At 37.3% G+C, this 26,615-nt stretch overlaps 1 protein-coding gene and 2 non-coding genes across 4 annotated transcripts in view; 1 reads left to right on the top strand and 2 right to left on the bottom strand.

Annotated features, from left to right (window-relative positions):
- The window catches only part of Zcchc7 (zinc finger CCHC-type containing 7), a 224,956-nt gene that overhangs the window by 26,906 nt on the left and 171,435 nt on the right, over positions 1-26,615 (bottom strand). For both annotated transcript variants that reach the window (XM_045141734.1, XM_045141735.1), the window contains exons 6-7: positions 25,948-26,118; positions 7,824-7,859 (exon numbers count right to left, since the gene is read on the bottom strand). In XM_045141734.1, the coding sequence (XP_044997669.1) occupies positions 7,824-7,859; positions 25,948-26,118 (207 nt within the window). The remainder of the gene's footprint in view (positions 1-7,823; positions 7,860-25,947; positions 26,119-26,615) is intronic.
- On the top strand, positions 15,789-15,917 carry LOC123457840. Its single transcript, XR_006635201.1, has one exon. It is a non-coding gene; the product is annotated as a small nucleolar RNA SNORA42/SNORA80 family (small nucleolar RNA).
- LOC123458001 lies at positions 17,149-17,339 on the bottom strand. The gene has a single exon (XR_006635336.1). It is a non-coding gene; the product is annotated as a U2 spliceosomal RNA (small nuclear RNA).

Genomic DNA, 26,615 nt, shown 5'->3' with positions numbered 1-26,615 from the left:
ATATTTTCATAATGATTTTCAAATAAATCAAGTTAAGAAAATAATTTGTATGCTTTACTTAATTAAAAGTTACTCACCTAAACCAGGCATGGTGGCGCACGCCTGTAATCCCAGCACTCATGAGGCTGAGGCAGGAGGATCGCATGTTCCAGGCCAGTCTGGGCTATATAGCAGATTCCAGGCCAGCCTGGGCTACATAGCAAGACCCTGTCTCGGGGAAAAAGAAGAAAAAAAGTTACTCACCTACATGTTTTGAAATGAATAAGACAAGTATAAATAATAAGATGAAAACTGAGGTAGTTAAGTTTGTTAATGGAAGACACTGCTTGTAAATATTTTAACTTCAGTAACTGTAAGAAGGAAACATTGTTAGGAGACTAAGAAATAAGAGGTTATTATCAATCTCCTCATAATAAGTGAAAGAAATTACAATAATCTAAATTTGGGATTATCAGCCCAGTTCATCTTTGCAAGTATAAGGTACCTACAGGTTTGCCACAGTAGAGCTTACCTGGGTTTAACATGTTCTATGTGCCAAGTATTGCGTGAACTACTTTGCACTTATCATCTTATTGCATACTTAAAAAAATCCTGTAAAGCATTATCAATCACTGGGTTTCAGGTGAAGAGACTGAGGACCTTATAAATTCAATATTTTAGCAACCTTTGCACATGTAGTACATGAAAGAATCAGATCTTGAACCAAATACAATTCCAAAGCTGCATTCTTTTCTTATATTGTGATATAAAACACACCTCAGTGCTTCCTCAGAACTACGCCTGCTCTTCTGTCCAAATGCCACAGCATATCTTTCTAAGAACTTCAGTGAAATGAGGAAATGTGGTACAAGTATAAAATAAAGGAAACGTGAGAGATCCAAGACAGACGAACTGAGATTGTTACAAAGCTAATAAACAGCTGCAAACCTAGTTCTCCTAACTGCAAAGAAATGTGGAGTTTAGCCAGGCATGATAGTACACATCTGTAATCCCAGAACTTGGGAGGCTGAGGCAGGAAGATTTCCATGACTTTAAGACCAGGCTGGGCTACAGTGTGAGACCTTGCATCAAAAGAAAGGAAAAAGCAAGAATAGCCTGATTTTACTTATTATACATACGTACATATATATGTACGTATGTATGTATATACACACATGAATTATTTTACTAAGATCACATAGAGTTCTGTTCATTCATAATGAATAATTCTTCTTTCTGAAATAGGATCTATCATAAGCTGGTAAACCAGTTAAGGTAAAGGTATAACTTAAAATTCACATATATATATATATATTTGGATTACATACACACACATACATAAAAGGGCCTTGTTGTTACTAATTTTGATCTTTTAGCATTTTCCTTCTTCTCGGCTGTGGAAATAGCTCAGTTGATAAAGTTCTTAACTTGCAAGCATGAAGGCCTGGGTTCAATCCCCAGAACCCACATTTAAAAAATAAAATAAAATCAAGCATTTTTCTTCATTTCAATTTTTGACTCCTTAAAAGCCAACCTTAACCTCAAAATAGTTAGAAAAAATATTTAAAAATGTACAAACCCACACATAACTTCCATGCCATTCTTTTATGTGTGCAGGGGAAGTCAAATGACCAATTAATTTCAAGTCCAAAATCTGATCACTTTGAACAATAATTTACTTAACAGATAGTACTTATGATATTTTAAACTTAGTTCAATTTGCTTATTATTGACACATCTACAGTAACAGAAAATATAACACACTAGTTCAGAGACACTGATCATGTCAAGATGTTTAATGGTACTCTTGGGAGTCTTTTTATTCAATTGATTATTAATATCCTCAAAGGTTATGACTGATAACTATAATTAGTTAATACAAGTATCAACTTCTAAATGTACGAATCTTTCTCCCCTACCAATCTATGGGGCAGATAAAAAAGCACAGGGACTTTTTTTTGCCAAATGAAAAGTTACTTTCCATAGCAGAACTTGAGATACAATTAGTTTGTCACTAAGATGTACTACCTAAAAAAATGAAAAAAATATTGTAACTGCTGATCAGGTCCTTACAGAAATTAAGAAGACTGCAAAAGCACAACTAAAAACTTGATCCTAGCCAAAGCATTGCTATGTCATTCATAAAATGAACAAATGCTGCATATGTTTCATTGCTTCACTACTTACTTAGGATTATTGTCATAAAGCACTTGGTATTACTCAAATATGTTTATGCAAGAAAAAACCTATTCAAAATATCTCCTATTGATTTCTCATTTAAATCAAATTAATTTTACATTAAGATATTGCAAATCAAGTAAGCTGGAACTTTTTTGCAAGAATGGATACCTCAATATTCCTTTCAGAAGAAGAAAGAATCAATATTCTCTCATGTTCCAATAAATATAAATTATATCCAAATTTAAATAATTTTATTCTACTTTCACTCAAGAAATAAGCATAGGTACATGATTTCTTAATGTATGAGGAAATGTGAGGAAGAATATCATGCATGTGTACCACACAGCACTCACTTTCCCCACTTTCCTTTATAGGAGAAGCTTTCGAAAATTACTTTTTGATTTGGCAAGTTGCATTTATTTTGAAATGAATCTTTTATTGAGATTGATAATTCCAGGTTCCATTTGCTTTGAAATTACATTTTCCAATTACTTTTAATGATTAATTCTCACAAATGTGGTCCAACATGTCAGTGTAGTAAAGATTTTTTAAAAATCAGTTGATTTACTGTTTAAATATAGTAATTATCTTTTAAACTAACTTCAAAACTTGGTAAGACTGAAGTAAAATTTTTAGCATAATTTCGACACTCAATTCCTTAAGAAGGTTAATATAAAGCTAGGCAAGATTCTTTTTATAAAAAACATTTTCAAAATTTCTTGTCCCATCTGTTACCACAGATGAAGTATCAGCAAGTAAGTCATCAGTGCTTATTAAGAAAAAATTTGTTAGTGCTGGAAAAACACTTACTTAGCATACATGAGGCCTGTTTCAAATCCCAGTAACCCTCTCCCCCATGTGTGTGTGCACACACACACTTGTTATTCAAATACCAAGTTACTTGAAAGAAAAGATAAAGAAATCTGACTTACTTCATAATATTATAAGGAAAGAATAGTTCTGAAGTACAAGAGACCTGTGCCTTATGAATCAAAATCACACTGACTTTAACAGTGTTTCATTAGAAAGAAGACTTTTAAATGAAAATTAAATCACGGAAAATTTAACAGATTATATAATGCCCCAGTAGCAACATTTGGCCAATGAAAGCACTGAAACAGCAGTTAATATAAATGTGTGTGTGTGTCTGTGAAAAACAAACAAACAAACAAACAAAAAAAACCCTTTCAATTTATACAAGAGTATTGATGGTTTTTGGGAGTTGGTGAAGTAAACTGAACTATTAAAATAAAAGCTATTAAAATGGACTTGTAAAAGCATTAGCTTATGATAATCTCTATGTCAGGCCTTTAAAAGAATGGTACAAAGAAAATTTGCTTTGAAAGACTCCAATTTAGTGAGAACTGACTTCACTGTATTCTGAAATTGACATTTTTTTTTTAAACCTCCCGAGGTAGGGTCTTGGCTAAGCCCAGGCTGACCTGGAATTCACTATATAGTCTCAGGCTGGCCTCAAACTCAGAGTGATCCTCCTACCTTTGCTTCTTAAGTGCTGGGATTAAAGGCGTGCGCCCCCACACCTGGCTGAAATTAACATTTTTAAAGTTAAGATGCAGCCAGTCCTGTTTTATGATATAGCTGGGGGCTGCTTCACTCACCCACATGTACAAATAAATATTGGGAAGAGAAAGACTTCTCAATTTATACATGTTGCCTTTTTGTGGGTTTTACAGATCTGCTCTGGTAGTCAAGAGACTCTCAGAAAGTTATTTAAGATTCCTGACATATATCCAATTAAGAGAAAAGTATTCTTTTCATAAAAAGAAATGATTTTGGTATGAGGCTGACTTTTTAAAGACTGCTCTCATTATTTTTAAAAGAAAAATATTCCATCTTAGTACTGCACAGATGGGGAATTATCTACTCTATTTATATTACAATCCCAGGATAAAAATTGAATGGCTATAGCCTCAGAACCCAAACCCACTTTCTTATTCTTTCCTTCTGGACTGACTGCAACACATGGTTCACATGGTTCTAAAGCTATTTTCCTATCTGTTGGTATTTAGGTATACACATTCTGCCAGTATATACGGCACAGAAGTCTTTAGAGGGTGAAATTCTCATTTAGCATAAAACCTGTGCTGTGAAAACACTCTCATACTTTGAAAACTCAGAAAATACACTTATAAATTGATGTTTGCAGGTAAGGAGAGAAAGTAGAGGGGAAAAATGAAATGAAATATTGTTAACTATGGTCATAAGATATACTGTGCCGATCATGTGGCTCAGGTCAGACTACTATTGATTACTACTAAACTCTGGCCATAAGCCTTTCCTGACACAGAAAGAAAGGCATGGAAGCTCAAAAAAAAAAAAAAAATTAATTCTGAATTATAAGCATTCTAAACATTATGTTCAAACACTGAAAGGCAGTAGGTTTGCTATGCATTTCAACAGCATATACAAAAATACTAAGTGAAAAACATAAAAGATGCATTAACTTTTTTGGTCCTTAATACATAATAGTCTTCAAGTTGCAAACTCTTGGTAACTTTTTAAGTAGGCAAGTCAAACCCAAGATTAACTAAATGTCCAGTGCATGTCAAATTATAGCCTCTACTAATTAAAAATCTTGTTGGCTGAAAAACTCTGTTGGTGGCCATATTAGCCTAGGATTTTTAATATGAGATGAGAAACGATGGGATGGGGGAAGGGACTTTCCTTCCTGAAAAGTAAATACAGAAATTTTTACCTAAAAGGAGTTATTTTGGGAGAGGAAAAAGAATATTCAGGGCTGGAGAGATGGCTTAGCAATTAAGGTGCTTGCCTGCAAAGCCAAAGGACCCAGGTTCAATTCCCCAGGACCCACATCAACCAGATGCACAAGGGGGCACATGCATCTGGAGTTTGTTTGCAGTGGCTGGAGCCCCTGGCATGCCCATTCTCTCTCTCTCTCTCCCTGCCTATTTCTATATATATACCTTTCTCAAATAAATAAATAAATAAATAAAAAGACTATTCAGAAGTTTTAACAAAAATTTGAAGATAAAACAAATTAAAATGTAAGGCTATGGCTGTTAGTATTTTTTATGAAACATTTTAGACTTTTTTAGATGAGGTAAAAATACGAATTTATTAAAGAAACTCTATAATTGCTATATAAAAATATTTTTCTTGTGTTTCTAAATCAACAAAGATGTCAAATTACATATTTTAGTTATTAAAATACAAAGACAAATACCATGGCCATATATAGTTGTACTGTATATGTGTTTTAGAGCTGATTATTAATTATATTTTGGAATTATTAGTATAGTGATGTCAAATTTGGTTAAAAAGCCACTATTCAGACACAAAGTGTTAAACAGATTCATTTTATCTTTGATTAAGCTGCTGATGATGAATACTTCTCTTTAGTATTCTCCTTCTTCAGAATGTTTTAAAGAATTTTTGATCCTGGATATTTTGTAAGTCCATTTATGTTAATCAACTTCATTATCTTTTTTATGTGTTTTAAAAACAATGCTTTCTTTGATTTATAAAAAAATAGATCCCTAGGTATACAAGTGAATTAGTTCTGTAAATAATCTTCTAGTCTCATCAGTTGGAAGGATAATAAAAACAACTGAAAAGCTCTCAAATGTAAAGAGTTCCAGATTGGATATTTTAATACATTTTACCTCCAAAAGTACAGTTCATATGGGTAAGAAATGATAAACTTTTTTTGTCAGAAAAAAAATAAATTAATCCACTATGATTAAGTGTAGAATATTCCATAGTTTTAAGCAGTCTGCTTTAAATGAATATGCAGTGGCAATTCTAACCTAGTTCATTACGTGGTCATTGCTTTGATTGATGCCACCTTCACATGTGAGGGCTACTCTGAGTCAATAGATGGCAGTCCATCTCCTAGTAAAAGAGTTGAAGATGACTAAAATCAGTATGCACTTTGCTTTCGCTCAGTACTAAATAATACTTAATTATATTTAAATATTGTGCATATGTTCTCAGATAATATAAATAATTATAAAACTTATTATGATAGTTACTATAATATTTCCTGAAAAAAGAAAAGCAGGGTTCCAAATATAGGAAGTTTTAAAATTGAATTTGCTATACCTAGAGACAGAACATACCATATTCCACCAAAGGCAAATTTATTTGGTTTTTATTTATTTTATGTCTATTCTTCATATGCTTCTGAAAAGCTAAAATAAATACTAAATCTTTAACCTGAAACTTTCCCCCATCTCTCACTCTCTCTATATATGTGCATATATATATATGAACATTTTGTGCAAATCATGTAAAAAGAATGCCTTTAACATAATACTTCCCATGCCTAAAGTTTTAAAGATTGGGATTCTCTAAATTAGTGGAAAACCAAAAAGAAATACAACGTCAAATCTATTGTATTACATAGTAAAAATAATGACAAAAATACAGTTACAACATTACAAAGGATGGCTCTCTGATCTTGATTAGAACAAGATGTGTTTAGATTCTTATCAAGTTTAGGCTATAAGGCTTTATCATATTATGTTACCAAAAACTGCTATAACAGTGCAAACACAGTGTATTCATATGAAACACAGTGATCACATGTATGTATAATATATGGGTATGTACACATCTTTTGGCATAACACTGAATATTTTAACAAACTCCTATTTTGGATCTGAGGCAGTTGAAAAATTATAGTTTTCTACTCAAAATAAAATTCAAATAAATGATGAAAACAAACCAGCTGATGTTACTCCTAGCTTCTTAGGACTGTAAGACAGAATGGGAAATGAATCTACCTGTTGGTTTACATTTTATTTCTATAAAAAGAAAATAATAAGACATGCTTTGTAAAAACTTTGCTTTTTCTCTTTTTCTAACCTTTCTACAGATAAAACCTTTTTAATACATTAAATTTTAACAACTACTAATTATTTTGTTATATAACCGTGTAATTAAAAGAAAATCATTTATTTCCCAGTTCATCTTAGTTAATACATTTAAAAAGGACTAGCAAGGCTACAGTGAATTACTCAAACTATTTAAGCTGAACAGTAAACATAAATGGACTTCATAATGAGCATCAGCCAATTGGATAGCAAGTATGTTTTCTGCTTCTACTAAGATTAAATCATAAAAAGAAACCAGAGAACTGAATAATTTGAATATTGACATCAAATAAGTCAAGACATGCTTAAGGATAGGGCAGTTGAATTGTGCTATATGAAAGATATTCTAAACTTTCTGTGGCTTCATTTAAGGATGTGTGATTTCAGTAAAATCAGAAAAATAATAGTGAAAGACACTGTGGACTGTATGCTTAAGTATTGTGTCAAAGTAGCATTTTAAAGACACAGGTTTATTACTGTTTTTAATAGCTTCAGGCATTCCTTTTCCCTTTGCTGAATATAGACTAAGTGTAGAGATATCATGATATAATTATTAAATGATGCATGTAATATAAAAATAATTATTTTTAAGAACCAGAAGATAAAGGATAGGATGGTGAACAGGGGAAGAGAGATAAAGGTGTGCTATTGCCTTTTCTGTTAAAAAAAAAAAAAAAAAAAAAAAAACCTCTCGAGATGTTTATTATCTTCCAGCAGAAGATGCTTGTCTATATTTTATGGTCAGCAGTTCAGAGAAGGGTAAATAGGCTGGGTCTTGGGGAAAATAAAAAAGGTGTTTCTACTCACCGTTAGGTGATACTGCCTCCAGATTTCTGGGCAAGTCTGGAAAATAAAAATATTGATCAGCTGGGAGCATGAAACAAGGTACTTTACAGCCTGTTGGTTTTGGCATAACCCAGCATCCACCGGTGTCGGGCACAGGAAAATAAGAAGCTTAACAGAAAGGGTCTGCATTTCAGCTTCAAAAACCTGGCTAGACAGTTTAATTGAATTTTACACTGGTTTAACACACTCCCTGCCATTGTCAGAAAGCCAGTAACAAAGTTTTCTCTCTCTCTTTTTCTTCTCAGGTTAGAAGTTTGGGGCACTAAGATGTGATAAGGAGCCATAACTCAGTTAAACTGGTAAATGAAGAGTAGCGGTCAAAATCAATACAACTCACCAAGTACATCTTAAAAAGAACATCTGAACTTCAGTAGCATCACAGACAATAATTTAAAAGCACTGCTTTTAAGAAGATCTAGATTGTAGTTAGGTATTTACAATAGTGACTGCCATCTTTTACCTAACCATTCGGTGCTGACTTTTCATATTCTGTGAAAACAGAACTTAAAAAACCAATTATAAAGCACAAAAAACTAAAGTCTATACCTTTCCCCTTATGCAAGCACATGCACATACAGATGCATATTTAAATTAGAATGACTCAAGACTTTAAAATCTTTATAATCTTTTTTTTTCTTTATAACCTTTGACATATGCTTTGAAACCTCTACTTGATTTGTCATTTATTTTTCAGAGCAGTGATAAAACCAAAAAATGTAATTCATACAATTCAAGCATCATGTTTGTGTTAATAATCCAAGAGATAAACTCTGAATTGCAAACCTCTACTGAAAATACCACAGTAGTGATTAGATAAAAATAAAAAGTATTAGTATGTTTCAACTGTACTGAAAAATTTATTCAGCACTTTAGATTTAACTACTGTATGTAATTTTTCATAGAAAGGATGTAAACAGACTATTTAGTGGTTGGCCTCCCAGTTTTAATGTCATTCATACAAACTAAAGTGTTTGAAAAAGACCAGTTATGCCAGTGATTTCTGGATGAACACTAACCAAAAAGAAACCATTTTTAGAAAATCAAAAAGTAGCTTCAGAAGGCAAAGATCATACTGGCACAAATAAATGATAGCTACTAAGTTGTTGTTTACAAGAGTTTTCAAGAATATGTACACCCACACACATACACTTTAAAGCATATTTACATATAAAAAGCTAAAACATAATGTATCTTTAAATACTCATTTCCTACCTTCTAGCATAAGCTTTTGGCTGTGTACGTATAATTTGAGTTAGATTACTATAGAGATAAGCAAGCAGTTATTTATACATTAGTTATGGATAGTTCTTGATTACCACAGTGTCCTCAGAATAATACGGTTGAAAAAGCGCAATCACTGAGTTGTCATAGACTGGCAGAATGCCACTCTACCATGTGACCTTTTCTTGTGTTGCAGCAATTTAGTAATAAAGGAAGAATTACGTGGGTTTTGAACAATCATCTGATTGCTCTGTACATGAAAATGATACTAGATATAGAAAACTAATAAATGAGAGACATGAAACTTGTCTTTTATTAGACAATAGTACTATAAAAAGTCTAACTTGGCTATTTCATAAGTATTTTCATTTAACATTCCTACACATAGTTTCACTATACTATTTTCTATGGAAGGTTAAAAAGTCGACTTCAAAATAGGTGCCACTACAAAGCATACATGCTTACATTAAAAAATAAAATATAAACTTAAAATACTATTTTTTTTTGTTTTTTGCTTTCTAATGCTTCAGCTTCTTTTTACCATTCCTGATTCATACTTATATGGTTGATAAGAAATACATGTAATTCTTTATCAAACAGAATGCCAAAGTATCCACACTTACATGTCTCCTGCATAAAAAATTTAGATGGAACAAAGTAATTTCTAAATCAAGAAACTATTATGCCTCAAACTGTGGTCTCATTTGTTTTAAAGTATTTATACTGAATGAGTAGTCAGGTATACAGCTCATCTGAAATGAAAATATAACTGGCGCTCTCACCTCACTGGCACTTGGATGGATGGCAACCCAAAGGGCCTCCTCAAGTCACACAACTGAAAACATACCAAGTGTACTTGTACATCTGTTTTAGCAATGTGCTACATTGTTTGCCAACTTTTGCTCAACTAGTTTTCCTGTCTATTGTATTTTGTATAATAAACCATACATGAATAACTGAGTATTATTATTCATAAAATTCAAAGATGAATCAACACAGTTTGGCATGCCAGATGAATTGAGAGTTTATATTGTGCATTTTGACCCATATTGAATTTTATCAGGTGCTAATTATTGTTTTACGAGAACAACGGCTTAGTGCATCTGTTGTTTAATTCCCACTTCCCTATTCTCAAATGTGAACATCAAAGAAAATAAAACACTCAATCTTAAACAGCCCCTGACAGCAGACCAAGACTCAAGTGCTCAATAGACAAGGCCCTTGCCACCAGTTCTCATATTTCCACAACAATGAACAAACACAAAAACAGCACTAAGCGGCCTTTCCTCCTCCTCAGCTCCCCTTGGCCAGTTGTCTGCCTTGTACTAGAAAGAGCCCTTGAACGCAGCCCTGCTGGGAACACAGCACAGGAGAAAGGATTAGCCTTACTAACATGCTAGCATTTGCAAAAGGGAAGAAAAAAAAAAACAGCCAGTACTGTATTTGGTATATGAATAACCAAAATGTATGAGCTGACAAGAGACCAGGACAGGCCTGTGGCTCCCCGGGAGAAAATGTAGCTGTGATGAGTGACAGGGCTTTCAGGAAATATGTTCACAATCACAGACAGTGAAGGCCATGACCTAGATCGTTTAAGAGCTTGTCTTGTCAAATTATCAAAAGCTTCTTCCTCTCTGAATAAAGAGTGACATAAGTGAGTGTCAGAAAGCTGCAGGCTGACAAGCCAAGCATACAATAACAGAATGCACGTCACATACATGCTGAACACCGCCACTGCTAGCGGCAAATCTTAATGAGAGCGTGGCCAGCCCAGGAGACTTGGGTCCCTGCTGGCACAGCTACTCATCTCACAAAAATCCTTCAGCTCCAAGTCAGTTAGGCTCTGACACGACAACTACAATTACGAAACACAACTTTTTAACAGAATCCTCTGGTGCTTTGTCAAAGCCTCTGCTGTTAAGAGCTGGCCCCTAAAGTCACTGCAGCAAAACAAAAGATCTAATAAAACAAGCAATATTCATTGATAAGGACTAACATAAATAAGCAAGGATAAAGAGAATCATTTAGTTTAAAATTTACTGAATGAAAACATATGGCCAGCCTCGGGATTCTACCATTACCTAACTCTCCCATATACACATTCACATAGTTTTTGGTCTCTTCATTTCAAAGAATGTCCCTACTTGTCAGCAGGTTCTCCATAGAATTACAGCTATCAATTCATCTGACTATCTAGATACTTGGGTAAACCTTGTTATGTATGCTATTCCTCAAAACCAAAAGTATTTGTTTCCTCTTATACTGAATATATGTGAGATAAAATTTAATTTAGAAGGAAACATCCTAGCATTTACCTTAAATTAAAATTAGGACTAAATTAAAATTTAGTCCTAAGGACTGAAATCACAAAAATATACAGTGAAAACTCAAGATTTTACTATTTAAGATTGCTTATTATATTTGTTTTCTGCATAAATGTCATTCTTAGAAAACAGAGGCTTACAAGCATACAAACAGGAATGTGGAACAATTGATGAAATGGACATTTGTTTTTTTCATCAATCAGTATGGAAAATCATACATTGTCCTCTATTGCTATGCTGTCTCCAAAATGAACCAATCAGTCTTCAAAAATAAATTCAAGGTCAAATTTTAATCAGTCCCTATAAACTTAATCCGCTGTGATCAGGGAAAAATGATAAGCCTAACTTTTTATTTTGCAGAAAAATTAACATGAGTGCAATTATGACAGTGTAAGGTTTGTCAGTAGTAGATTATATTTCAGGTTCCTTTAACATAAGTGTCCATATTTATTTTTATTTTATTTTATTTTGGTTTTTTGAGGCAGAGTTTCACTCTAGCTCAGGCTGACCTGGAATTCACTATGTAGTCTCAGGGTGGCCTTGAACTCATAGTGATCCTTTTACCTCTGCGCCCCCTGAGTGCCAGGATTAAAGGCGTGTGCCACCATGCCCAGCACAAATGCCCATTAAAAATGATACTACGGCTGGAGAGATGGCTTAGTGGTTAAGTGCTAGCCTGTGAAGCCTAAGGACCCTGGTTTGAGGCTCGATTCCCCAGGACCCACGTGTCTGAAGTTCACTTGCAGTGGCTGGAGGCCCTGGTGCGCCCATTCTGTGTGTCTTTCTCTGTTGCTCTCAAATAAACAAATAAAAATAAACAAAAAATGAAAAAATATTAAAGTAAAATATATTTCACACACACATTTACTTAATCTTCAATAACATTTCTTTCTCTAAAAAACTTTTATATCAGGGAATTATAACTATATCTGGAGATATCCTGGCTATGATTCTAGTTAGTTTCTTTCTTTCTTATTTTGGCTTTTTAAGGTAGGGTCTCAGTGTAGCCCAGGCTGACCTGGAATTCACTATGTAGTCTCAGGGTGGCCTCAAACTCACAGTGATCCTCCTACCTCTGCCTCCCAAATGCTGGGATTAAAGGCATGCACTGCCATACCTGGCTCTAGTTAGTTTTTTAAAAAATATTTTATTTAGCTGGGTGTGGTGGCGCACGCCTTTAATCCCAGCACTTGGGAGGCAGAGTAGGAGGATCGCCGTGAGTTCGAGGCCACCCTGAGACTCCATAGTGAATTCCAGGTCAGCCTGGGCTACAGTGAGACCCTACCTCAGAAAACAAAAAACAAAACAAAACAAACAAACAAACAAAAATATATATATATTTATTTACAAGGAGTAAGTGACAGAATATGAATATGAATGGGTATACCAGGGTCTCTTAGCCACTGCAAATGAACTCATACCATTTTGTGCATCTGGCTTTATGTGGGTACTGGGGAATCGAACCTAAGTCATAAGGTATTATAGGTAAGTACCTTAGCTGCTAAGCCATCTCTCTTAGCCCTCTTAGTTAGTTTTTAAAATAGCTCCTAGTGTGTTAATACATGCCATTATGTAGAAATAATGAGTAATAAACCAACATGAGAAAGTGAATAAAACAGAGCATGACAATGCAGCAGTTAAATCAGACTCTAAAACTAAAATGACTGGATTCAAATCCTACCTCTGTAACTATGTTGAGCAAATTATACATGTTTGTGTCTCGCTTTTTTCATTGATAAAATAGGGATAATGAAATTTTCTCAAAGGGTTGATGTGATAGAGTTGTTATGTATCAAAAACTGAGGACAGCGCCTATTACATAGCAAGTGCTCCACTATTAAGTACTGCTTACATCATATTGGTACTCTATATTTCTAGTAAAATTGGTCATCAATAAGGTAGCTAAAGTTATATTTCATCAGTCAGTGGCTCTTCTTTGTGGTCAAAACTCAGTAGAAAAGCCAAAACTCACAGCTCAGATGGGCTACTGATGAACACAAAATAGAGAAGCAAATCTAAAAGAAAAGGACAAATAAAAAATAAAGGTTTTATTTGGATATAGCTGCTTGTAGCTGCCTTATTCATAGGAGGGAAAAATTTTAGAAAATAGTGAGAACCTACTGAGGATAATGAACTTAGTTTTATATTTAGCTGAGGACTACCTAATGTTTTTGGTTCTTCAAGAATGAAGAGAAAAGGATATTGGCTCAGATAATTTTTTTCCCTCCTTTGGTTTTTTTGAAGTAGAGTCTCACTCGAGCCCAGACTGACCTGGAATTTACTATGTAGTCTCAGGGAGGCCTTGAACTCACAGTAATCCTCCTACCTCTGTCCCCAAGTGCTGGAAATTAAAGGAATGCATCACCATACCCAGCTTAATTTTTTAAAAGTATTTTTATTTATTAATTAGAGAGAGAAAGAAAGAAAGAATGGGCATATAAGGGCATCTAGCCACTGCAAACGAACTCCAGATGCACACGACCCCTTGTGCAACTGACTTATGTGGGTCCTAGGAAACTGAACTGAGGACCTTTGGCTTTGCAGGCAAATGCCTTAAGCACTATGCATCTTTCCAGCCCCAACCGGCTTAATTTTTTAAAAATGTATTTTTAGGGTTGAGGAGATGGTTTGGCGGTTAAGGCATTTGCCTGCAAAGCCAAAGGACCCCGGTTCAATTCCCCAGGAAGATGCACGAAAGGGCACATACATGGAGTTCATTTGCAATGGCTGGAGGCCCTGACATGCCCATTTTCTCTCTCTCAAGTAAATAAATAAAAATTAAACAACAACAAAACCCTACAACTTGCAAATACCTTAGCTGGTGTGTCATCTCTCCAGCCCTGGCTCAGATAATTTGGCTATTTTTTGAGGTAAGGTCTTGCTGTAACCCAGGTTGACATGGAATTTACTGAGGATGTCCTCAAACTCATAGTGATACTCCTATCTTTATCTCTGCCTCCCAAGTGTTCAGATTAAAGGTGTGCAACACCATGCCTAGCTGATCCTGTGTTTTGGAGTTAAATTTTGTGTCAAAAACCTTGGCTAGAGAGATGGCTTAGTGGTTAAGCGCTTGCCTGTGAAGCCTAAGGACCCTGGTTCGAGGCTTGATACCCCAGGACCCACTTTAGCCAGATACACAAGGGGGCGCAAGCATCTGGAGTTCATTTGCAGTGGCTGGAGGCCCTGGCACGCCCATTCTCTCTATCTGCCTCTCTCTGTCACTCTTAAATAAATAAATAAAAAATGAACAAAAAAAAAAATCTTAAAGTAGCTTGATCATTGTATTTTCTTACTTAGTCCCCCCCGCCCTCCCAAGGTAGGGTCTCACTTCAATTCACTATGGAAAGTCTCAGGCTCACCTTGAATTTATGGTGATCTTCCTACCTTGGTCTCCCGAGTGCTGGGATTAAAGGCATGCACCTCCATACCCACTTTTTTTGTTGTTGTTTTGTTTTTGTTCTTGAGGTAAGAGTTTTACTGTAGTCCAGGCTGATCTGGAATTCACTATGTAGTCTCAGGATGGCCTCAAACTCATGGCGATCCTCCTACCTCTGCCTCCCAAGTGTGGAGATTAAAGTTGTGTGCCATCACACCCGGCTCCAATGTTTTATTTTTTGTTAACAAGTTCCATGATTATAAACAATATCCCATGGTAACGTCCTCCCTCCTCTCCACTTTCTACTTTGAAACTCCACTCTCCATCATATCCCCTCCTCCTCTCAGTCTTTTATTTTGATGTCATGATCTTTTCCTCCTATTATGATGGTCTTGTGTAGGTATTGTCAGCACTGTGAAGTCATGGATATCTAGTAATTTTTTTTAAAATAATATTTTATTTATTTATTTGCAAACAAAAAGATAGATGAGAGAAAGACAGAATGGGCATGCCAGGGCCTCTAGCCACTGCAAATGAATGCCAGATACATGCATCACTATGTGCATCTGGTTTTATGTGGGTACTGGGGAACTGAACCCTGGTCGTTAGGCTTTGGAAGCAAATCCCTTAACTGTTGAGCCATCTCTCCAGCCCCATTAGTTAATTTTTTGAGTCAAGGTCTTACTATATAGCTCAGGCTGACCGTGAACTGACAATCTTTCTGCCTCAGCCCTCCTGGATACTGGGATTCCAGGAGTGTAACCACCATAGTTCAAACCTCTATTTCTAGGGGGTCTGGAGAGATGGCTTAGCAGTTAAAGGTACCTGGTTGCAAAGCCTAATGGCCCAGGTTTCATTCCCTAATACTCATGTAAAGCTCAATGCACAACGTGGTGTGTGTATCTAGAGTTCACGTGCAGTGGTAGGATGACACTATAAAGCGTTTGGAGCACAAAGGAGAAAACTTTTGTGACCTGGCGTCAGACAAAGGCTGCATAGAGAACATGGATGTGGACTTATGGCAGGGCCGTACCCCTGGTCCTGTCAGTGTCACACTGCAGAGCAAACTGTGATGCAGAACCACTGCCTGGCCTATCCCTGTAGGCTGCTGGCACTGAACTGGGTTGCACATTGGAGCATGATCCATAAAATGAAAAACCAGGGGCTAGTAGACGGCTCAGTTAATAAACTATTGGCTACACAAGCACAGGTACTGAATTTGAATCCCCAGCACCCATGACAAAACTGGTACATACCTTTAGTCCCAGCACTCAGGAGGCCGAGGCAGGAGTAGGAGGACTGCTATGAGCTTGAGGCCAGCCTGAGACTACAGCATGAGCTCCAGGTCAGCCTGGGCTAAAGAGAGACTCTGCCTTTCACCCCCCACCCCACAAAAAAAAAAAAAAAAAAAAAGCAAAAAAACCCCTGGATGCTGTGCTGGGCATCTGTAATCTGAGCCACCCTTAGAGAAGAGAAGGCGGGTGGAGACAGGGAATGTACTGGAGGGTTGGAACAACAACTAGTCTGGCAAACATGGCAGTTTACCACATGAGACCTTGCTCAAAATGAGGTGGAAAGCAAGGAAAGACATCTGCAAGCTGTCCTCTTAGTTCCTACATGTATACTGTGGCACATACATGCCTGTGCTCATACACAGTAACACACACACATACATATGTGCATCTGTACACATATGTGCATACACTGCCCCTGCACCCATGAAGAAGGAAAAACTGAAATTGAACTCAAACTTCTTAGCTTTCTGTCAAATTACCAAGAGTAAAGAGACAAGCTATCAGCTGGTAAAAATATTTTTGAATCAATACCCAGTGTAAGATTTCTAAAAATTGAGAAAGAAGCCAGATGTGGTGGTGTACAACTTTCATCCCAGCACCTGGGAGGCATAGGTAGGAAGATTGCTTTGAGTTTGAGGCCAGCCTGGGACTACAGAGTAAGTTCCACTTTAGCTTGGGCTAAAGTGAGATTCAGCTTCTAAAAACAAACAAAAAATCAGGAGTCTGGACACTTCATCAAAAAGTATATACAGGGCTGGAGAGATGGCTTAGCGGTTAAGTGCTTGCCTGTGAAGCCTAAGGACCCCGGTTCGAGGCTCAGTTCCCCAGGTCCCATGTTAGCCAGATACACAAGGGGCGCACGTGTCTGGAGTTCGTTTGCAGATGCTGGAAGCCCTGGCATGCCCATTCTCTCTCTCTCCCTCTATCTGTCTTTCTCTCTGTGTCTGTCGCTCTCAAATAAACAAATAAAAAAAATTAAAAAAAAAAGTATATACAAATGAAAATGAGTGCATGTAAGAATACTCAATTTTTTTTTTTTTTTTTTTTTTTTTTTAAGTTTTGTTCCCCGGAGGGAGTACACCATTCCTGGAGGTACTGCAATACCAGGTCGATATGTGGAGTGGAAGGAGTAAGCTCCTATTTCAACTCCTAGCTCCAAAAATCCATTTAATATATTGTCCTCAAATAGAGGACATATCAGATATTAAACTGATAAGAACAGATACTACACTTGATCTTAGCCAAAAGGCTGAGAAGCGATGGGTATTCAATGTTTTACAGCCAGTAGACAGACTAATTAAAACCACAATGAGTGATTAAACATATATTAGAATGTCTAAAAAATACTAATAATGCTAAATGCTGGTTACTGACTACATTATTTCCAAAAATGTTTAAAAGTAACAGAATATTCACATTAATAGTAAAATGTAACAAATTTATAAAAGGAAAAAAGATTTTAAGTGAATAAAACTCATTATAAAATAAGAAATAAGGCACTGGGAATGTAGCTCAGTTATCTAGAAGACACAAAATTATACCTGGGTTTGATCCTGAGCATCCTATAAACTGGTCATGATGGGGTAGGCCTATAATCCAGCACGTGGAAGGCCTTGGCTACATATTGAGTTCAAAGCCACCCTGGGATACAAGAGGCTGAAAAATCAAACCAATTCAAAACAAGCAATAACAAAAAGCAAAACCCGGGCCGGAGAGATGGCTTAGCGGTTAAGATGCTTGTCCGTGAAGCCTTATGGCTCATGTTCGACTCTCCAGGTCCCATGTAAGCCAGATGTCCAAGGTGACACAAGTGCGCAAGGTCACACATGTGCACAAGGTGGTGCATGTGTCTGGAGTTTGATTGCAGTGGCTGGAAGCCCAAGTGTGCCAATACTTTCTCTCACTCTTTCAAAAAAAAGGGCCACAGTCTGTTGGGCTTGCCAAAAGAACCCAAAGAAACCAATCCCCCCCAAAATCTCAAATAAAATTAGAAATAGACCAATAGAAATACAAACTAAAATTCATTTATAACTCCTGATATAATTATAAAAATCATTTTGGAATAGTTCATTTTAACTTTTTCTATATAAACACATACACAGAGAAATAAGATTGCATTTCATAACAAGTTGTACATTTCATTTAATACATTAGAAATTTTTTGTACATTTCTGCATAATTTCTAAAAAATGTTTAAGAAGGAAAGACAAACAGAGAAAGAAACAGAGAAAGGTGCACCAGGGGCCTCCTGCTCTTGCAAACGAGCTCCAGATGCATGTGCCACTTCATGCATCTGCCTTTACAGGGGTACTAGGGAACGGAACTTGAGCCATCAGGACCCCAGCTCCCCATTTCTATAATCTTTAAATAGGTAATATTCCTAGTCATAGTGTAAGTTTCTTAAGTCATCTTCAGTGTTAAATATTTGTACTGCTTTAGGGCTTGGCATGGTGGTGCACACCTTTAATCCTAGCACTTGGGAGGCAGAGGTAGGAGGATCGCCATGAGTTCGAGGCCATCTTGAGAATACAAAGTGAATTTCAGGTCAGCCTGGGCAAGAGTGAGACTCTACCTCAAAAAAGCCAAAAAATAAAATGAAATAATAATAAAAAATATATTTGTACTGCTTCTAATTTGCAGTAATAAAAAAAAAAACTATAAGATGAACATTCTTTTTTTGTAAAACATTTTATTGATTGATTGATTTGACAGAGAAAGAGGGAAGGGGGAGAGAGAGAGAATATGGGCACACCAAGGCCTCCAGCCTCTGCAAATGAACTCCAGATACATGCCCACCTTATGCATCTGGCTTACGTGGGTACTGGGGAATTGAACCTGGGTCCTCTGGTTTTGCACGCATGCACCTTAACCACTAAGCAATCCCTCTAGCCCAAGATGAGCATTCTTTTTTGTTTTGTTTATTTATTTATTTGATAGCGAAAGAGAGACAGACAGACAGACAGAAAAAAATGGGCATGCTAGGACCTCTAGGCACTGCAAATGAACTCCAGATGCATGCACCTCCTTGTACGTATGTCTAACATGGGTCCTGGGGAATCAAGCCTGAAACCAGGGTCCTTAGACTTCACAGGCAAGCGCTTAACCATTAAGCCATCTCTCAAGACCCCGAGATGAGCATTTGTATAGTCATATCTTTGTAAACACTTGTCACTAAATTCTAGAAAGGCTTTCCAAATGTACTTTCCTAACAAAACACCTCTAACATTGGGTTGGCTATTATTATTGAGGTAATTTCCTCATGTATGTTGGCAATCACTCTATCATATATTATAAAAACCCTTCCCAAATTGTTGTTTGCCATCGAATATTGTTTGTTTGTTGGTCTTGCTCACTAGACCAAGCAGGTTTTATTTTTTTGAGGTAGGGTTTCACTCTAGCCCTGGCTGACCTGGAATTCACTATGTAGTCTCAAAGTGGCCTCAAACTCATGGTGATCCTCCTATCTCTGCCTCCCAGGTGCTGGGATTATAAAGGCAAGTTTCACCATGCCTGGCCCAAGTGGGTTTTAATTTGTCAATAGCTTCTTTGGATAAACAAAGAATTTTTGGTAGTCAGACTATAATTTTGAAGGTTTTTAAAATAATTATTTTATTTACTTGAGAGAGAGAGAAAGGGCATGCCAAGGTCTATAGCTACTGCAGATGAACTCTCCAGATGCATGCAACACCTTGGTCATATGGCCTACTTGGGTACTACGGAATCAAACCTAGATCCTTAAGCTTCCCAGGCAAGCACATTAATGGCTAAGCCCTCACCAGCCCTAGGGCTTTTTTTTTTTTTTTTTTAAATACACATATTGTGTACTCTTTGGAATAGCAAAGAATGAGTTAGGATTTTCTCAAGATTTACAAAATATTACTTATTTATTTTCAAGGAGAGAGAATGACAGAGAATGAGTATGAACATGGCCAGGTCAGGGACACTTGCCACTGCAAACAAGCTCCATACACATGAGCCACTTTGTGTATCTGGCTTTACATGGGTGCTGGGGAACCGAACCCAGGTCATTAGGCTTTGCAAGTAAGTGCCTTAATTGCTGAGCCATCTCTCTAGCCCCTTTCTCAAGATTTTTATAGTGTTTATTTTATTTGATAATCTCTAACTTTTTTCTATGATTTACCAATTCATCTTTTTTTGTTGTTATTGTTTGTTTGTATTTTCAAGTTAGGGGCTCACTCTAGCTCAGGCTAACCTGGAGTTCATTCTGTATTCTCAGGATGGCCTCAAACTCATGGCAATCCTCCTACCTCTGCCTCCTAAGTGCTGGGATTAAAGACATGTGCCACCATGCACAGCTCATCTTTTTTTTTTGAAAAACAGATAATCGCCATGTCAGGGCCTCAGCCATTGCAACTGAACACCAGATGCTTGTGCCACCTAGTGGGCATGTGTGACCTTGCGCTTGCCTCACCTTTGTATGTCTGACTTATGTGGGATCTGTAGAGTTGAACAAGGGTCCTTAAGCTTCACAGGCAAGCACCTTAACTGCTAAGCCATCTCTTCAGCCCTTGTAAGTTTTATCTATTACTTATAAAAGAGATTTAAGGGCTGGGTAAATGGCCCAGAAGTACTTGCCTGAAAAACCAATGGGACAGGGTTCCATTTCCCAGTACCCATGTAAAGCCAGATGCACAAAGTGGCACATGCATCTGGAATGTTTGCAGTTGCAGTGGGCCCGGTGCACCCATTCTCTTGCTCTGCTTGCCAACAGAGAGCTAAAGAGTACAGTCTAGTCTTTTTACTGAAACAAAATTATTCTTGACATTTTTATTTGTAAGCAGGTAGAGTTGGGGGACGGGCAGAGAATGGGTATGCCAGGGCCTCTAGCTGGTTTTATGTGGGTACTGGGGAATCAAACCCAGGTAGGTAGGCTTTGCAGGCAAGTGCCTTAACTATGGAGCCATCTCTACAGCCCTTCTAGAGGTTTTAAGAGAATGTATACTCTTTAGAGTGAACAACCAATTTAATTAGTAGGGAACCAAAGAAAACAGTGCTGTTATATTTCAAAATGAATAGCTAGACCATACACAAAATCAACTAGTAAACTGGCAAAAGCAGATGCTTATCTTTTGAATGGTTTTAGAAGTTGAAGATCTTTTCCAGCGGCTGTATCTACTTTTTTTTTTGGTTTTTTGAAGTAAGGTTTTATAGCCCAGGCTTACCTGAAACTTACTATGTAGTCTCAGGCTGGCCTCAAACTCACAGCAATCCTCTTACTTCAGCATCATCCCAAGTGCTGAGATTAAAGGCCTGCACCACACGCCTCCTGGTAAGATTTTTGTTTGTTTGGAGGTAGGGTCTTACTCTAGCCCAGGCTGACCTGGAATTAAGTTTGTAGTCTCAGGGTGGCCTCAAACTCACAGTGATCCTCCTACCTCTGCCTCCCAAGTGCTGGGATTAAAGGCGTGCACCACCACCATCTAGCTACTTTTACTACTATATGATTTGTGGGAGATTTTCAAAACCTTGTTAAGAAATGGTCTGGGATCTAAAAAGCTTAGAGAGCCGGGCGTGGTGGCGCACGCCTTTAATCCCAGCACTCGGGAGGCAGAGGTAGGAGGATTGCTATGAGTTCAAGGCCACCCTGAGATGACAGAGTTAATTCCAGGTCAGCCTGGATCAGAGTGAGACCCTACCTCGAAAAACCAAAAAAAAAAAAAATAAATAAAAAGCTTAGAGAAGCTGAGCTTAGTCTATAATATTTAGTAAAGCTTGAAACCTTACAGGTGTTAATAAGGATTTAACTTCCTTAATATCAACTCAAATCATTATATCCTGGAATTTGTTGGTATTAGAGGTCTACAAAGACTTTTCAAAAACTTTTTACTGACAGCTTTCATAACCATAGTCAATAAACCATGACAATAGACTTAAAAAATTATTTATTAGCTGGGCATGGTGGCGCACGCCTTTAATCCCAGCACTTGGGAGGCAGAGGTAGGAGGATCACTGTGAGTTCGAGGCCACCCTGGGAGTCCATAGTGAATTCCAGGTCAGCCTGGGCTAGAGTGAGACCCTATCTCGAAGCCCCACCAAAAAAGTTACTTATTTTTATTTAACCCTCTCCTTCCTCAGTATGTAGGCTGTTTATTCCTTCTTCTGAAGTACATTTGTGTAGGTTGATGTCAAGTGTCTTCATCTGTCACTCTTCAACTTCTGCCTCCTGAGTGCTGGGATTGAAGGTGTGTGCCACCACACTAGGCTTCAATTTATTCTTTGAGACACTTGGCAGGCTACCTAGTAAGCTCTACCGATTCTGTGTCTGTCCCTTAGCTCTGGAATTGCAGGCACACGTTGTACTGCCAGACTCGGCATTTTATGTGGGTTCTGGGGACACAAACTCAGCACAATAAGCACTTTATTCAGCCCAACATTTATTTGGACTCGTTTGTTTGTGAATGTATGTGTGTAGTGTGCGCATGTGTGTACAGATGTGCACACCCCATGTGCATGCATGCAGACACTGAAGTATAATGCTGTGTGACCTCTTCTATTGCTTTTCCATTGTAGCTTTTCTGCAAGAGTCTCTCATTGAATCTGAAACTGCTGTTTGTCTTATTTACACCCCCAAGACTAGGTGGCCAGCAAGCTGTAGCAATTCTCTTTTCTCTGCATCACAGGACTGTGGTTCTAGGTGAGTGGTCACAACTAGCTTTTACATGGATGGAGGAGATTGAACTCAGGCCTTTGCAGGACCTTATGCCTGCATGGCAAGTTCTGTTACCCACTGAGACATCTCCCTAGAATCCAGCCTTTGGGTTTTTTCACACTCAAATATTTTGTGACAACTCATGAAAGGAAAACAACAAAAACAGGGATGTACAAGTCACTGCATTTTATTTATTTTTTAAATATATTTTATGGGCTGGAGGGATGGCTTAGTGGTTAAGGTGTTTGCCTGCAAAGCCAAAGGACCCAGGTTCAATTCCCCAGGACCCATGTTAGCCAGATGCACAAGGGGCATACACATCTGCAGTTCCTTTGCAGTGGCTGGAGGCCTTGGTGTGCCCATTCTCTCTCTCTCCCTCTTTTCTGTCAAATAAATAAATAAATAAATAAATAAATAAATAAATAAATAAATAAAATGTGTGAGGCACTGTCCTAGAAACTGTGGTGAACACTTCTGAAAACAGACATGCAGCTTACATTATAATTTGAGTAGACAGAAATGTAAATTCAATGTAAGTGTTATGGAGAAAATGCAGGAACACAGAGAAGGCTAAAAGTGGTGATGTGCTATTTTAGAGTGATAAAGGGAGCATATTTGGTCTTTAAAGGAAAAGTGAGGAAGCCAAGCAATGTAAACAACAAGGGTTCTACAGGAGATAGATGGTCAAGAAGTCAGATCACACATAGTATTGTAAGCGTTTTAGCTGTACATGTGTGTGCATGTACTGCATGTGTGTGTGTGAGAGAGAGAGAGAGAGAGAGGAGAGGAGAGAGAATCATATTTGAAGATTCTAGATAAAGGACTGGGACATTTGGAAAAAGGACTACCTCATGCCAGACTTGCTAACACATGCCTGTAAGCCCAGCAGCATCAGGACCCTGAATCCCAGCCTGGTATGCGTAGTAAGGTTCAGGCCAGCCTAGCTACACAGTAAGACTGACCAAAAAAAAAAAAAAAAAAAAAAAAAAAAAAAAAGGATATTCTAGTCCCTTGATGAAAACAGAAAATCTTATGGCAAGGTAGTAGTAAAAATGTCTAAAATAATCTGGGAGTTGATGCTCATGGGTTGGGCCAAGGTACTGGTAGATATGAGAAGCGGTCAAATTCCAGATTAAGCTAACCAATTATTCTTTCACAGTAGTGTTAAAACAATGTATAAATTATGATACAACAACATAGTAGCTCCTTATGAGAGGAAGAGACCTAACAAGAAAGAAAAGAGTAGTTGTAGGCAAGACAAGTGTTCAGAAAGTATGCACTCTTGTAGATGCTTCATATCCATATAATGCTAAGAAAACTTACCTAGGAAGAATTTCCAAACATAGGCAACAACGTGTCATGACTGACAGAATTAATTGGCTCTTGGCTATCTATGGTCTACATCATTTTCTATACTTTCCCAGCATAGATTACCAGCCAGTAACTATGCTCAGAGTCTTACATAATTATCTAATCATTACTACCAGGATGTACTTTTATTATATTTTACATTATTCTAACATGTCTGCTGTGCTTTCTATACTCTGAGCTCCTGAAGGGCAGGGCCTTGATTATCTTTTTTTTTTTTTTTTTTGGTTTTTCGAGGTAAGAGTCTCACTCTGGTCCAGGCTGACCTGGAATTAACTCTGTCATCTCAGGGTGGCCTTGAACTCATGGCAATCCTCCTACCTCTGCTTCCTGAGTGCTGGAATTAAAGGCATGCGCCACCACGTCTGGCTTGATTATCTTTTTTTGTGCTACTTAGAATATTGTCTGGCATGTAATACACAAGCTGCAAATTTTTAAAATTTTTTAAATTTTTAGTAAGTGAATAAATGTAGAACGTTTATTTGGGTGGGAAAACAAAGGATACACTTAGAACTAACCCTATTTTATAAAATAAAATATCCAAACTAAGGAAATCTTTAAGTTAAATCCTGGCTTAGTAACTCAACTAGTTTTATTTTATTTATTTCTCTCTAGTAACATCTCAATAAGCCTAAGTAAGATGGGCTGGGAGATGCTCAGTGGGTAAAGTGGCTGCTGCACAAGCATGAGGATCTGAGTTAGGATCCCCAGAACCCATGCACAACGCCAAGTGTCATGGTATACACCCGTAATTCTGGTTCTGAGGAGGTAGAGACAGTAAAAATTACCAACTGAGATGGCTCAGCAGTTAAAGGCTCTTGCTTGCAAAGCCTGATGGTCTGGATTCGATTCCCTAGTTCCCACATAAAGCCAGATGCACAAACGGGTGCATGCATCTGGAGCTGGTTCGCAGTGGCAGGGAAAACCCTGGTGCACCCACACTCTTCCCCTTCTCTCTCCCTCTGTCTGCCTCTCTCTCTTCAATATATACACATATACATACATACATGACATATTTTAAAAAATTATCAAGTAACATCAAACCAGAGTTTTCATAAACACTTGCATAAAACATCTAAGTGTGCATATATTTTCATCTAAATATGCATACATCCATATATAAATTGTACATGGTATTTTCTACATTTTTTTGAGAAAGAGAGAGGGAGAAGAGGCAGATGTTATATACACACATACAGAGAAAGAATGAGCATGCTAGGACCTCTAGCCACTGAAAATGAACTCGTGATGCATGTGCCATCTTGTGCATCTGGCTGATGTGGGTACTGGGAAATTAAACCTGGGTTCTTAGGCTTTGCAGGCATGTGCCTTAACCACTAAGCCATTTCTCCTGCCCTACATATATCTTTTTAAAATTTCTTTTCATTTATTTATTTGAGAGAGAGAGAGAATGGCTGTGCCAGGGCCTCCGGCCACTGCAAACCAACTCCGGACGCATGCGACCCCTTGTGCATCTGGCTTACATGGGTCCTGAGGAGTTGAACTGGGGTCCTTAGGCTTCTCAGGCAAATGCCTTAACTGCTAAGCCATTTCCCCAGCCCAGTATCTTTAATATCACCCATAGTTTCAAGAAAATCAAGTAAAGGGGTTATTATGTGCTGAAAACATTTGTTGATGATTCTTCCTGATTAAATATTTGGTAGACTTCGTATCCTAACCTTTAGAGCACAACTATAAATGTTAACTGGCCAGCAATACATGACAATTCTTTTCAGTACAGAATAAAAAGTCTCTCATGTAGGTTTGCTGATGGTAGGTAACTGGTGCAGTCTCAAAGGCCTGACAAAGCAGTTTTATTAAGGATACTTACATCAGCATAGTGGCCTATCATATCACATCGGTCACATCGTCTTCTCCAAGAAGATCTCTCAAGACATCTGTGAGCAGAAGACATGGGTAAAGAACAGTCTAAGCAGAAGCGGGCTGGACAGGCGTACTGGAGATGTCCTCTCTCTGAGCAGAGGCAGCAAGGGCGGACTTTCTATGTGGCAGACAAACAGAAAATCTCTTTAGCAAAACACTTCAGTTTTAAATAGTCGAAGATTAATATCCATTTTTCTAGATAATTTCATAAAAAGTTACTTCTAATTTGACTACCAGAGAGAGTCTGACCTTTAGCAGAACTGTAAAATCAATTAGAATATCTGAACTTAAGAGTTTTAACACAAGATATCTGTATGTTGTTAAAGTCTTACTCTGGCTATGCTATGAGCTGGCATTTATTATATTTTGTCTTATAGAAATATTCACAAAGAAAGTGCCTAAGAGGAAAACAGGATGATAAGGATGTTTGAAAATTAAGTCAGATGGGCTGGGAAGATGGCTCAGTGGTTAAAGGTGCTTGCTTGAACAATAAGTCATGAGGAATGGAGACAGAAGTATCTAAGAGCTTTAGTTCTGTTCCAAAGATTGATGTACTTTCCTAACATAATTTACATTAATAAGCACTTATGCCAAAACTGTAATAAATAATAATTC

This window comes from Jaculus jaculus, chromosome 1 (assembly GCF_020740685.1).
Source record: "Jaculus jaculus isolate mJacJac1 chromosome 1, mJacJac1.mat.Y.cur, whole genome shotgun sequence".
NCBI classification, from domain to species: Eukaryota; Metazoa; Chordata; class Mammalia; order Rodentia; family Dipodidae; genus Jaculus; species Jaculus jaculus.
The sequence above is the reverse complement of the archived record's forward strand: the minus strand, read 5'-3'. Positions and strand labels throughout refer to the sequence as shown.